Source organism: Colletotrichum abscissum (assembly GCF_030869225.1).
Source record: "Colletotrichum abscissum strain IMI 504890 chromosome Unknown Scaffold_10.1, whole genome shotgun sequence".
NCBI classification, from domain to species: domain Eukaryota; kingdom Fungi; phylum Ascomycota; class Sordariomycetes; order Glomerellales; family Glomerellaceae; genus Colletotrichum; species Colletotrichum abscissum.
This window is the reverse complement of record NW_026849988.1, coordinates 391,342-405,462: the sequence shown is the minus strand read 5'-3', so window position 1 is coordinate 405,462 and position 14,121 is coordinate 391,342. Positions and strand designations below refer to the sequence as shown.

The 14,121-nt window shown below is 54.1% G+C and overlaps 5 protein-coding genes across 5 annotated transcripts; 3 read left to right on the top strand and 2 right to left on the bottom strand.

The window, feature by feature from the left end:
- Nucleotides 1–260: 260 nt before the first annotated feature.
- On the top strand, nt 261–1,401 carry CABS01_05074 (uncharacterized protein; the record flags this gene model as incomplete). Its single annotated transcript, XM_060538444.1, has 2 exons — nt 261–907; nt 963–1,401. 2 exons carry the CDS (start codon nt 261–263, stop codon nt 1,399–1,401), a joined length of 1,086 nt encoding a protein of 361 aa, XP_060405616.1.
- A 750-nt stretch (nt 1,402–2,151) lies between these two features.
- CABS01_05073 (uncharacterized protein) lies at nt 2,152–4,634 on the bottom strand (the record flags this gene model as incomplete). The annotated part of the gene is made up of 2 exons (XM_060538443.1): nt 2,152–3,143; nt 3,197–4,634. 2 exons carry the CDS (start codon nt 4,632–4,634, stop codon nt 2,152–2,154), a joined length of 2,430 nt encoding a protein of 809 aa, XP_060405615.1.
- Nucleotides 4,635–5,064: 430 nt separating this feature from the next.
- CABS01_05072 (uncharacterized protein) lies at nt 5,065–7,515 on the top strand (the record flags this gene model as incomplete). The annotated part of the gene is made up of 5 exons (XM_060538442.1): nt 5,065–5,113; nt 5,183–5,438; nt 5,488–5,623; nt 5,673–5,960; nt 6,013–7,515. The coding sequence occupies 5 exons, from the start codon at nt 5,065–5,067 to the stop codon at nt 7,513–7,515; spliced, it is 2,232 nt and encodes a 743-aa protein (XP_060405614.1).
- Nucleotides 7,516–8,352: 837 nt separating this feature from the next.
- Nucleotides 8,353–10,853, top strand: CABS01_05071 (FAD binding domain-containing protein; the record flags this gene model as incomplete). Its single annotated transcript, XM_060538441.1, has 8 exons — nt 8,353–8,504; nt 8,557–8,636; nt 8,696–9,209; nt 9,265–9,299; nt 9,349–9,562; nt 9,620–9,693; nt 9,760–10,040; nt 10,140–10,853. The coding sequence occupies 8 exons, from the start codon at nt 8,353–8,355 to the stop codon at nt 10,851–10,853; spliced, it is 2,064 nt and encodes a 687-aa protein (XP_060405613.1).
- A 1,319-nt stretch (nt 10,854–12,172) lies between these two features.
- Nucleotides 12,173–12,988, bottom strand: CABS01_05070 (uncharacterized protein; the record flags this gene model as incomplete). Its single annotated transcript, XM_060538440.1, has 2 exons — nt 12,173–12,452; nt 12,951–12,988. 2 exons carry the CDS (start codon nt 12,986–12,988, stop codon nt 12,173–12,175), a joined length of 318 nt encoding a protein of 105 aa, XP_060405612.1.
- Nucleotides 12,989–14,121: the final 1,133 nt, after the last annotated feature.

Sequence of the window (14,121 nt, the reverse complement as noted above, 5' to 3'; positions counted from 1 at the left end):
TTTCATGCACTACGGCCGGTGTCACACCGAATGGATTAATTGGCCTGTGTCACTAGTAATGCAGTCATGTGGCACCGAGAGCGAGGATGCTGGCCGTGAGATCCTCAGCCTGGTCTGCGGATCCCAGACGAAATTCCTTTCAGCAGGAATCCTTCCTCGCAGATCTCACCTCGCAGATCTCACCTCGCATTCGTTATCCTTCCTCACCAACGCTACCTAGCTAACATACTGCCGATGATCAATGCCCTCCACCCGAGAAGATGGCCGATAGCGACAACCGATCTGATGATAGAATCATCGCAGAGTCGATTTGGGGGCCATGCGAATCAAGCCAAGAGAAACACCTTGCCAGGTTCCTTGATCATTGCGCGCTGCAGCGGCTGTCACTCTGTATCGACCAACCGAGGACGGGGGACTCTACAAATGAGATAGCAGGAGCCATACGACTACTCCGATCGAAGCCCGCAGTCCGGAAAGATGAGATTCTGAGCCGGATGTCACCGAACCTGAGCAGACTGGCATACCTAGATTGTGCCGTCCGTACAATGCTCATGACGGAGTGCGAATTGGAGGGCACGGCAGCTATTGGGAGCGGCAACGTCCTCCGGTGGGTTGAGAGCGAGACATTGACGGATTATCTTGGCCGGATCTATCCCCAGTCAACATCGATGGACGTTCCTAAAGACCTCATCGACTTGAAAAACCTCAGATGTCACATTCTAGCTAGGGACGCTGGTATTAAGATTCAACAAACAGAAAAGCTTTCTGATCACCTGTACCTCAGACACAGCCCAGGAAATAAGATCCTCCTTGTTTTCTCTCACCGAGCATTCCTCAAACATAGTCGGGAGATATTGAGCGTAACCCGCCAGGATCTGAGCCACTCTACGGATGAGGCATTAGCATTGTGAGTACCTGACGAGATCACCACCAAGGTCCGTCTTACTCACGTGGTTATCTAGAGGATGCCTACCTGCAAAGCTCATCGATGAGACATTGAGAAGTTACAACCTCCTCTTCCCGCCCATCGGAAATGCCAAATCTAGGAAGCTCTTACGGGAATGGGTTAAGCGTGAAAGACTAGACGAAAGCCTCTTGAACCCCTCCTTCGACCATTCCAAGCAAGACCCTCCCCGGACTTTACACGATCTCTACGAGGATTTCCCATACTGGGCCCCCCAATTGGCCCGTCTACTGGAAGAAGTCGATGATCCGACCCCGACGACACGGTGGGAGAGATACGCAGAGCGGAGAAAGTCCCACCGGCACACATACAAGTGCGCCATCGCCGCGCTTGTAGTGGCTGCCGTATCGGGGACGCTGGCGACATTGTTGGCGGCAGTTCAAGTATGGATATCGTACTGTGATTGGGACAAGAATACCAACAAGACACTGTGTTAACTCGAGTCTGCCGTGGTTTCGTGGAGAGAGAGAGACAGAGAGAGAGAAAGACATTCAATGTTATTCGTGCTTGGAACGTGAAAAAATCTAGTATGCCGTTTATGATGGACTCAAGCAAGTCACGTCACGGCACACTGAAGAAGTGTTGATCATTCGTCATCATTGCGACTAGCTAGCTAGCAGGCCAAGAGCCAGACTTTCTATCTTCCTCCGCGTCTGTGACCCGCATGAAACCCTCGCACACGAGGGACTTACATTAGGTATCGATCCATCCAACGCCTGAAACGAACAAAAACAAAGCCAATGATAGCCTAACCCCTCTCGAACACTTAGGCCTCGTCCATTCCGTACAGTCTGTCTTGCAAGAGCGGCTCTCTAAAGGTGCAGAGGCCTCGTCATTGCAAGGAGAGCGAGAGCTAGATAAGCTCGTGGCGAAGGGGGTGTGAGCGGGTAAGACCGTAGACTACGTCTTCAAAATTCAGTGCGTACTTTTCCCTCCGGTACAATGCATGCAAGAAAGAAAAAGAAAGTGGACCAAGTTGGTATCTGCGAGCTTCCACGAGTAGGCTTGTTCGCCAATATGGTCGGCAAAGCCAAATCGCACGGCTCTGCAACCGGTGTATATACTCTGACAGGTTTTATGGGCAACTTTAATATGCTGCGTGGGCATCATTGATGACAGTAGCGAGGCTACTTGAAGCCATGTCGAAAGGGCTGACGAAAAGGCTTCTTTCCGACACTAGCGGACCTCTAGGCGCCAGGCACTGGGACGGGCGTTTCCTTCTTGCTTGACTTGGGCTCGTCTGTCTTTTCCGACTTTCTCTTCTTGCGCTTCTCCTTCTTGGGTGTCTCCTCGGCTGCGGGAGATGACTTGGAGGGGATCTGCGGAATTGGGACCGCGGATTCGCGACGAACACTGGGTGGAAGAATAGGTGTCTCCTTGCGGGTCGAAGCAGGTTCATCAGCCTTGGACTTCTTGGAGCTCTTCGACTTCGGCTTCGGCGTCGAGGTCTCGGGGGCCGGGCTGGATGCAGCGGGGAGGCTCGAGAAGGAAAAACCGGGCTTGGGAACGGTCGGCGGGGGAATGGCCGTCACCTTCTTCACCGAGCCCTGAGCGGGAGTATCCTGGGATGAAGCGTCACGCTTGACCTTCTTAGCCTTCTCCTTGGATGACTGGGCCGGGGTAGATTCCTCGTCTGTGGGCAACTTGCGCTTAGATGCCTTCTTGGACTGGCTGGGAGTAGCAAGAGTCGGCTTGGGGTTGGATCCCACACTCGAGATGGACTCGATGCTATCACGTCGCTTCTTGCTCTGCTTCTCCTTGGTCGTGGGCAGAGGCTGCGAGTTGGGTACCTCGATAATGGTAGATTGAGAGTCCTCGACAGGATCCTTAGCGACCTTGGACTTTTTCTTATCCTTCTTCGAGCTCTTGGGGGTAGGCTCGTCGATATCCATGGCATCACCTGCCGGAGCTGCGGGAGCGGATGTGTGCTTAGACTTTTTGGTGCGAGTCGGCAGAGCAGGTGTCGAGGTCATCTCGACATCTTCGTCGGAGGATTCGTCAAAGCCGATCGTTCCCATCGGAATGTCATCGGGGACACCAATAGGGTGGAAGCGAGCTCTCAAACCCTGCGGCTGGGGACGAGGAAGGGTTGGCTGAACGGGCCTGGGAGCGCTGGGCTCGCTACCAACCAACTGGGTCACGCGCTTGACATGCAGAACCTTGTCGACCTTCCTGGGGGCTAAGCTGTGGCGTTAGCAATTTGACCTAATGCGCTTGTTCCGTCCTCCTTACCTGTCTCATAGCGATTGCCCTTCTTGTTGGGAATGAGAAGCTCTACTGCAGTGGCACCAACATCGAAGCCGACAGTGTAGTCCTCCGAGTTGTGCTTGAAAATGGCGTCTCCCTTGTGCGCCTTGTCCAAGGGAATCTGAAGCTTCTCCACAATGTTGATGGGGATGGAAGCGGGCGCGGTGAAGTACCAGAGCTGCTTGCCGTCGAGTTTGGCCTTGGTGAAGAAGTCGGTCATATCCTTGCCATCCTCATCGCCTTGCGCCTGTCTTAGAACGAAATCCTTGCCAACGAATCCAGGAACGTTGAGGTCCTTGCTGTTACGTCTGGGGGCAACAGCAGCGGCAGTCTCCTTGTTGGTTTCTTCCTCCTCATCAGAACTAGAATCTTCCTCTGCATCTTCCTCGTCCTCTGCGCTCTCCTCGCCACTGCTGGAACTTGCCTCGCTCGAACTGGTCGAGGCCGGCATGGTTGCCTTCGCACCATTGACCGCGGGCTTGGCTTTAGGCTTGGTAGTCTTTTCGACCTCGCTCTCGGAATCACTCTCAGAATCGCTGGAAGAGGTTGTTGACGCGCCATTGGCAACTGGCGTCTTCTTTGTGGCATTCTGCACTGGCTTCTTCGCAGTCGGCTCGCTTTCGCTCTCACTGTCACTTGAGGACGAGTCTGTGTCGGCCGCCGCCTCTTCCGCTGAGGACTCTTCGGAAGAGCTCTCGGGCCTGACTGGTGCTTTCTTGGTGGCAGAGGGCTTCGCGTTGGAGGTCTTGTGTTCGACGTCGCTATCGGCAACCTCATCGGCCTTGTCGCGCTTGGCCTTCTTCAGAGGAGTGCTGGCAGATTTGCTCGAGGCCATCTGACCGTTAATCTTGGCGAAGAAATCGGGATTAACGGGGCCACCATCATCGTCGCTGCTGTCACTGTTGCTGGAGCTGTCGTCGGAATCGGACTCCTGAGCACGAGGGTCGAACTTTTCGGCCTTCTTGGCCTGCGTGCCTCGAGCGAATTTGCTCTTGGGCTTTGTAACTTCTTGGCCTTGCTTCTCGAGAATTGCGCTCAGCGAGTGAACGCCATCAAGCTTGCGTGACGACATCGTGCCTGGTGTGCTTCTGGAGACAAGGCGAAATGCTGGCGTAGAAGGAACTGAGGGCGTCGAAGCGGCGGAAATGGCTGGGACAGGAATTTTTCGAGGGTCTCGCAAAGATTCAGAAATCTTTGCAGGGATCGCACGGACCCGGGGTGGGGTCGCGGTGGTAGCGGGAACCGCGACGCGGTGAGAGCTAACCCGCCTGCCTGCCGCGCTTCCGGGGGACTTAAAGTGCGTTGGCGTCGGCGTGGGTGTCCGGATGCGCATGAAGGATTTTCCAGCGCGGTTTTTCGGTGTGAGAGCTTCACCTCCGAATCTCGTATCGCGATCGCGGAGGCCGACGGATTCGCCTGCCATTTCGAATTGACGCCCACAGTGCTCGATTGAATGAGGCGTTGTCAGTTTGACTGTCGTAAGAATTGAGCAAAATTCTGCGTGTGAGTTTGGCCAGTTGAGGTTGCAATGAGTTGAGATAAGAAGAAAAAGAAGAAAAGCTGACCTGGCGTTGGCAAGGTGCAGGAAGAAGGTAATTTGCGAAAAGGCAGTCACGACCCGGGGTGGCTACCTGCCTTATTCAGACTGTGAGAGGAACCGTAACGTACCTAAGGTACCGTTTGAGCAAAGTCGGAAAGGATTGTGCCTTCCTGAGGTTATCTTGGTGTAGCTACTCGGCAGGCACAATCAACATCTCTCCTGCCGTTGTACGGGATCAGTCTTTGAAAGATTCCCCTTTGATATCGATACTGCTGTAGAAGACTTTTCCCCATTGCTACCAGAGAAACCCAACATGGCGACGCCAAAGCGACGGAAGGTCGAGACATCTGAGGGCTCAAGGCGTTAGTTGTCACCCCTTGTGGTGCTTTGCAACATCGTTTTCACTTAAGAAACGGCTAACAGCCGAATAGCAATGAGCGCATTTGCTTTGAGGCAACAATTGCTTTCAGCGAGCCCGTCCTTGTCTCCAGCACCTCAAGCCGAATCTCAGCCGGCCCCTGATGTTCAAGTATCAACTCCCACGCCCACACCCAAAGTACGGTCTCCCGCGAAAGGAAGATCCTCAAAAAGGGTCGCCTCTGCCGAGGATGAAGCAATCCAGCACACGCCACAGTCGAAGCCGGAGCAGAGTGCATCTGCGCCAATAGCAGGAGCGACAGAATCCAAGTATAACCTCTCCACCTCGTCCTGAGATCCCCCTCTGATGACTTCGCAGTAGCCCTACCGCAGATCCTGACGAGATCAACCCGTCAAAGATTGGACCTCAGCAGTTCTCGACGTTCAGGCCGGGTAAGAGCAACTCTCGCAGAGTGGCAGGAGGCATTCTAGAGCTAAGACTTCATGACAGCGAGGTAAAGACTTCCTTGTATGTGATATTAGTTGTTTCATTGACAAGTCAAGCGTTTCCTGGTGCTCGGAAGCTATGGTATCAAGGTCCTCGATGGTGAGATCACTATAGCAGGGGCGAGCGTTCGACCTCCAGACGGCATCAAATGGGTTCATGCCCCTCACTGCCATGCGATCCCCGTGCTGCGCTGCTCGGAGGAGACTAGACTTGAACTGCATCCTCATCCACAGGGTGCAAGTCTGCGCAAGCTTGAACGGCTTTCGCCTCTCTTCCGAAGTTTGTGGCATGAGCCTGAGGGCAAAGCAAGCAAACGCGGCGCAAAGACCGATACCTACAAGATTGTGAGTCAAGATCCTGGACGGCTCGAATCCACCACATACTAATACTGCACAGATTTGCACCTCTGAAGACGCGCCGAAGCGAGCTCTGATCCAAGATCTGCGATCGCATCCCGCCTGGAACAAGAAATTGGCGGGGCTAGCGAAGGCGAAACCAGACCAGCCTGCCCTCAGCGTGATGCTTTGCGGCCCCAAATCGTCCGGCAAATCCACTTTTGGCCGTATACTAGGAAACCGGCTGCTCACGGGCGCTGGCCAACAGACTCGAACCCGGAAAACACCACCATCAGTCGTTGTGATGGAGCTAGATCCCGGGCAGCCAGAGTATACTCCGGCAGGTACAATCGCCTTGGTTCAGGTCAGAGAACCCAACTTGAGTCCATCTTTTGCCCGCATTGCGGCGAACGAGCAGGATGTGACCGTTATGAGATGTCACTCAATAGCTTCGGTATCACCTGCCTCCGATCCAGAGCTGTATCTGGAGTGCGCACTCGATCTGTTTCAACGCTATCAAGACACATGTAAAGGGCTGCCGTTGATCATCAACACCCCGGGTTGGGTCTTGGGAACAGGGCTGGACCTACTAAGTGAGCTCGTCTCGACGATCAAGCCAGCCGAGGTCATTTACATGTCCGAAGACGGCCCTAGGGAGACCGTCGAAGGCTTGCAAGCGGCGTGTAAGACGGCCTTTACGCTGCTTCCCTCGCAGCAGTCAGAATTCACTTCTAGAACCGCTGCACATCTACGTTCGATGCAGGCGTTGGCGTATTTCCACACCAAGAGAAACCCGTCGAATCAGCTGCTGTGGAACCCTACTCCGCTTTCATCATCGCCTCCTTTGATGGTCGGCTACAAGGGGAAGAACCGCGGCATCACTGGGATCATAAGTTATGAGTACCAACCGCCGGCAGACCTTCTCGCAGAGACCATCAACGGGTCTATCTTGTGTCTAGTCGAGACCGAGGATGTCAGGGCATTCACTCGTCTAGCTAGAGAGAGCATTGACTCTTCCGCTGTGACATCAAGCGCTGACGTGATGGACGTTGATGGTGTCGCGTTAGACTTGGAGGCAATTATCGCCAGGACGCCTGAGGGAATCCCTTATATCCCAAACACCGATGCCCAAACTCTGGATCCACGATACGCGCAAACACTGGGCCAGGTGCTATTGCGAGGCATCGACACAAAGACTGGCGCACTCCAGATCCTCACACCCATTCCCCTGCAACGCATCGAAGCAGCCAAAGCAGCGGGCCACCACTTGTTGCTAGTCCACGGCAAGCTCGACTCCCCCGGCTGGGCGTACAGTGAAGACTTGTACTACCAGTCTTTCAACGGCAGTGATGTAGATAACTCCAAGTATGACACGGTGGAAGTCATGGACGAGGACACTGAGAGCGACAAGTCAGACGAGGAGCCCGAAAACCTCGAGCTTGCTGGCGACATTAGCGACACGCCGTGGATCGAGGTCCTCCAGGGCCACGAGAAGCGTCCCGTGGGGTCGAGGGTGTGGAGAGTCCGGCGCGATCTCGGGCGGGCCGGGCCGGGCGTTGAATGAAATAGATAACACGGATATCGTTTACCGGTACTCTAGAAAAAGAACCGAGGGGTATCTAGCTTTGTGAAGCAAAAAGTTTAGATTATTGTAGCCGGTGGGCTGAAATATACCTCATTGTGTAAGGCAGAGGCGTCTCAATATCCTTACCTGCCAGTGGCGTATTAGATACCGCTTACACAGCGGAATTACGGGAATGCACCCCTCCACAGGGAAAGCCAGAATGCGGCGGCTTGCATCCACATTTCGAGGTACTCCCGTCCATACATGTGTGGCATGCACACACCGTCCCGCGCATGCCATGTGTGTCTTGAGATGAAGTGCAGCCCGATGCAGTGTGGCAGTCCATTCAGGGCGGCCGCATTACAAAGTACCTTAGTACTTTATACAGTGACACAGTACCTCACTCAACTGAGTGAGTCCCTGCATTGGGGATTTACCCCACATCCCCCGATGACGTCCGTGAGTTACCTTGGGTTGAGGTCCCCAATTGTGCCCCTCCCTTCGGCCCCTCCCCCTCTTTGTCATGCTTTCTCATCGCTTATTTCCCCCAGAACCTTAGCCTCCCAGCGGCAGTTTTCTGCGGATAGGTGGACGTCCAATGATGCTACACGCAATCCAGATGATGCTCCGAAGAAGCTTTAATCCGTGGACTTGCCCCCGCGTAGGGTAAATCCGCCCGCGATCATGGGGAAATTAAAGCCTGCCGTATTTCATATATGAATTAGTATTTTTTAACTACTACTAGTCTAACTCACCTATCCTACTTCTCGAACAATCTACTTCACCTACTCCCCATCACTGTTGTTCTGAATCTCTAAACTCCTGGCGGTGCACAACATGACTGAACTTCCAGAAAGCAAGGTCGACGTCCTCATCATTGGGGCTGGCCCTGCTGGGCTTATGCTGGCTCTCTGGTTATCTAGACTCGGTGTGAAGACCCGTATTGTTGACAAGAGGACCGCCAAGGTCTACTCTGGCCAAGCAGATGGGTAAGGGGATTGCCCTCCTCTGCGACATGGCAAGTACTCACACATATCACAGTTTCCAAGTGAGATCCCTCGAGATCCTAGACAGCTTCGGCGTCGCAGAGCGCGTGTGGAAAGAAGCAAACCGCATGCTCGGTAAGATCCCAATCTCACCTCACACCCTAGGTCTTGAATCTCACTAACAACAACCGTAGAGGTCAGCTTCTGGAACCCGGACGAGAACGGCACAATCCAGCGCAGCGCAAAATCAGTAAACACAATCCCAGGCCTGTCCCGCTTCACCGAATCCGTCCTACACCAGGGGCGCATCGAGCAATTCTTCATCGACGGCATCCGCGCCTCGTACCCGTCCAACGAGACACCCTTGAAGGTCGAGCGCATGGTCATCCCGACCTCGCTCGAGATCGACGAGGCCGCGGCCGAGGACCCGGATCCGGAGGCGCATCCTGTGACGGTGACGCTGCGGCACTTGACGGAGGAGGAGGCGACGCCCACGCAGATGCTGAGTAATCTTAGCGATGGCATTTTCCGGAGTAACTTGGCTGAGGACGATGTCGCGGGGATCTTGGATAGGTCCAAGGGCCGTGAAGCGAGGGATGAGGTTGTGAGGGCCAAGTATGTTGTTGGCTGCGATGGGGCGCATTCGTGGACTAGGAAGGCGCTGGGGAAGGAGTTTGAGATGAAGGGAGAGAGTACTGATGCCATTTGGTGAGTGAGCGTAAGACGAGGTGTGGTGAGGTGTTGAGCTTACGGTGGATTCTAGGGGTGTGATGGATATTGTTCCCATTACCGACTTCCGTAAGTTCTCACATCTACCACAGCGACGTGCTATGCTGACTTGAAACAGCCGATATCAGGTTCCGGACCATGATCCAGAACACGGCTGGCGCACTGATGATCATTCCTCGCGAGAACCGGATGGTTCGTCTCTACATCCAGCTGAAGGAGGTCTCAGCCGGAGGCGGCCGCGTCGACAGGTCCCAGATCACCCCAGAGATCATCTTCAAGTCTGCGCAGAGAATTTTTAGCCCATACAAGCTGGAGTACCACTACTGCGACTGGTGAGTTCGACAAAACTCTTTTTTTGCAGCGGCGGATAGGCGCTGACGTGCTGTTAGGTGGACGGCCTACCAAATCGGTCAGCGAACAGGCGACCACTTTAGCAAACTCAACCGCGTGTTCCTCGCGGGAGGTAAGCAAAGCTCCCATGCCTCTGCCCTTCACCCATCTCCTCCAGGAACTAAATCATATAATCCAGACGCCGTGCACACGCACTCCCCGAAAGCCGGCCAGGGCATGAACATCTCGATGCAGGACAGCTACAACCTCGGCTGGAAGATTGGCCTCGCGTGCAAGAACATCCTGCCGCGCGACGTCCTCTCGACGTACGAGCTCGAGCGCAAAAAGATTGCAAAGGACCTCATCGCCTTTGACGGCAAGTTCTCCAAGCTCTTCACGGGCGCGCCGCCAAAGGACATCCAGAGCGAGACGGGCGTGTCGGACGACGTGTTCCAGAAGGCGTTCCATACGAGTCGGATGGTATGTATCAACACCACTTAAAGTGTTCTTTGCCCGGTTCTCGGTGTTGAGATGAGGGGTGAGTGCGAGTGACGATGAAGCTGACGCAGAGTATCACAGTTCACGACCGGCGTCGGCGTAAACTACCAACCAACAGTCCTCGTCGCCAAAGAAGCAGACGCAGACCCAGAAACCGAAGACGACTTACCCAACACCCTCACAAAGAGCACCGCGAAAAGCACCCAATCCCTCGCCACGAACTGCAAACTCGGCCAGCGCTTTCCCTCCTACAAGGTAATCCGCCAGTCCGACGCCCGCCTCTGGGAACTGCACCACAAGTTCCCCTCCAACGGGCGCTTCCGCCTCGTAGTCTTTGGCGGCGACATCTCCCAACCTTCCCAGCGCGACACCGTCAACGCCCTCGGCGCGTGGCTGTCGAGCTACCTGCCCAAGCTGCCGACCATCGCGTTAGGTCCCGCGTCGGATCCTCATAGCGGGCTGATCAAGTTCAAGACGGACGCGGATCCGAGTATTGTTGATGTTGTGCTCGTGCACTCTGCGCCGCGCGACGAGGTTGATTTACTGAGGGACGTGCATGAGGCGTATCACCCGTTTGATAGTAAGCTTGGGTGGGATTATGACAAGGTGTTTAGCGATGGTAAGACGTTTTATGAGGAGCCTGAGAGGGCGTATGAGAAATATGGGATTGATTCGGGCAAGGGTGCTGTTGTTGGGTTGCGACCTGATGGGTATGTTGGGCTTGTTACTCCGGTTGGTCATGACGGGGCGGAGCAGATTCAGAAGTGGTTTGATGGCATCTTTCAAAGATCATGAGATGTTGCCAGATATTGATTCTAGGTACATAAATATCGGACAATGAGACGTGACAACTGTGAATGAGAGACATAGTTGAATGAACCCCTGCTGCAGAGCATTTACCTGCCATGTCGATGCTTGTAATTTGAGCTCGGGATATACGGTATATACCTCATCATTTTTCTAATTCGGGACCTGTTGGATCTCGAATCCCATCACAGAGTGTATAAGCTAATAGCTTATCAAATCTGAATTGTGTGATTAGGCAGACAGGGAGTGTCATCATGCCGCAGGGGTTGAGGCATCAGAATCGGTTTCCCTATTGTACTGAGTATCGAAAGAACCATCATCACATGAGAGTTATGGATCATCAAAGGAGCGAATCGGCAACGTGATTGGCTTTGAAGGGTAAATGCCTAGTCATGCCTCAAAGACAAACGCTCTTGAGGTTGGACGCGTCGGGCTCAAGATTCCTGGCGCCGAGGATGGCTTAGGCGACGCGAGATATGGCCTCTCATTGGCTACCACTGAGGTAGGGCATCCCCCTCAGATGACAATTAGATGACCTGGCATCTCTGTGACTGCAATCAGTTTTCTCCTCCAACATCTTATTTTCATTTTCATACTACTTACTCAAACTTCCATTACATCTCGCACCTGCCTTCTCCCCCTTTTTCCTTTTTTCCCATCGTTTTCATCCATGCTCTCTAGAAGTCTAGATGGAAACCCCCAGCCACCTCGAGAGTTTACCCACAGCGATCATGCGTCACAAATGGCTCAGCCCCTGACTCCCGATATCCCAAGCACAAAACCACGAAGCCATGCTATACTCCGCAGAAAAGATCATGACACAGACTTGGAAGAAAATGCAAACCTCCTCGATCACATCCCCGGCATCCCATCCAACACGCGATTCTCAGGCAAGCCCCTCTCATCAACAACATGAGATGAGGTAGTCACGCATCATTCCTTGAACACTGAAAGGAAAGACAAGAAAGAAAACCCATCAATATCGCTCGCTCGCTCGCTCTCGTTTCTTCGTTTCCATCGCTTCATCACGATCCGCGGTTCTTCCCGAAAACCGGCCTTGTTTTGGTGTTGATGCCTCACTTTTGTGGCATGAAAAGGGTGGGGCTTCCGGCCGACCTCGGAAGTGAGGTCACCCCTGCGACTCCCATGCACGGACCACGCCATCACGTAAACCGACCCGCACAAACCTCACCAGAGGTTGAGATGACCGGGCAGGTTGGGGCGACCAGAATGATGATGAGGAGTCGCGACGCCTTGGTGCAGTATTTGCGGCCGACACTGACTTGAATTTCAGGGCGACTGCATCACTACTCCGAAAATTGCGCCCCAGCACCCCGAAGGGCTTCTGTCTGATTATGATTGGGCGGGGCATCTCCCTCGACCGCCTCAGCGCCGTGGGGAATGAGCTGGTCAACCAGCATGACTGCGTCAACGTTACGCTCGATTCGGCTTTGTAGTCGCTCGCGATTCCCCGTACGATCGCTGCTCACCAACTCAAGGTCGATGTCTTTCTCGAAGTTCCGGAGGCGATCTGCAGCCCCAGTTCTAGCTCCTTTCTCTTGGGAGAGCTGTTTTGCCGAAGCACCCCTAAGCAACCCCGATATTAGCCAAGCCGAACCACGACGCAACCGAACGAATGAATAAAACATAAGGAAGAAAAGGATGATGGATGATAGGGAACTTCTCCCCAGCACAAGACTCAAGCTGCGGCATGCCTGACGTCGAGCTGGCCTTGAGCGCTGGCTTCAGTACCGCATGCAAACCTGCGAACCTGCGGGACCCAGAGCAGCTTTGCTCAGTGCGCGAAACTGGCAAACGATGGCGGTAAAGCCCCAGGAAAATATGCATTCCGTGCCTACACATTCTAGTCGGCATAGCATACTTGCTCACGGCGGTGGTAAAGCTCCAGGAATGAGCGAATGCCATGCCTCCACATGCGAGCCGGCATGGCATACTCGCCCTCGAAGCGTCGTAGGGCTGCATTTGGGGAGGGATGCTGAGATACCAAGAAGAAGTCGTGGTGCTCATGGAACAGCGTGCGGTGCAGCGCTACGGAGGAGTGCAAGAACGAGATCTGTCACTTACGACTTGGCTGAGCCCTGCTGGGGTTCGACAGAGGCCATGCTGGATCTTCTTCGCCTCGGCGTTGTGGTGCGGGTTGCAAGGTAAGTCAAGGTGCGCTTGCAAGTGATTGTGTGTTTCGTTGCGATGGGTAGAATGATGTTGGGGCCATTCAAGTTTCCACGAAGTGGTAGACTGGCTGGGCGTAGAAAGGCCGTAATGTTCGGCGGGTAAGGTTGGTTGTGGTGTCGGGGATTTGTAGGTAAGAGACAACCTTGGGTAGTGACTCGAGATTAGATCTTGCTTTAAAACTCAATGTTACTGAAGCTTGACTTGCCAACGCTAAACGTCTTGAAAGAGTGAAGAGCTTGAGGAAGGCCAAAGAAAGTGTGAGGTAGGCAGGAGGTAATAAGGGAAAACAGCGGCGGCAGAGCGGCGGCGGCGACGGTGACGGTGGAGGAGGAGGACGAGGAGGAGAATGGTGGTTGTGGTGGGTGAGGGGTGAGTAAGTGAACGAGTAGGCGGAAAGTCGCCCAGTGCGAGTATTGGCAAGACCCAGCACTTCTCTGCCTTCCTGGCTTCACAGCGACACCACTACCCCCAAGCCTAGCTCAGAGTCCCTCGATGAGTGGACGTACCTACGTTACCTCCTGTCGGTAGCTTCTCAGGAACGCTCGTCCAGTGACTCCGCCGTCCCCCCAAAGATTCGCTGGCTCGCAACTTGCCGACTCACACACAGGGTCACTCCATGAATAATGCAGGTCTCAGTGTTTGTCCAAGACCCCAACTGCCTTACGTAGTCCCCATAGGGAGATGAGACTTCCGCGACCCAAGACTCGAAAGTGACATGCAGATTGTCAAGGCACAAATCCGCCCCTCCACGGCGTACGTACCCAAGGTATGTTTGTTTCGCTTCCTCTCTGCCGCTCCGTTGAAGAATCTGTCATCGGCAGCTTCTGGAGGTAATTCTCATCTCGCGCCCATGGGGGTCAAGGTGCTGATAACGATCGGAGAGGAGAGGCATTCTATGCCGGCCGAAGAGGAAAGGCAGCTTCTTCAATGGATCCTCTGCTCGTACCCATCTTCCCGCTTCATAAGGTAATGTTCACTGCTTGACTCTCTACCCGAATCTATCGGCGCTAGCAGCGGGCAGACAGCAGCACTCTCCTCCACTCAATCGAAAAAGAGTGGACCA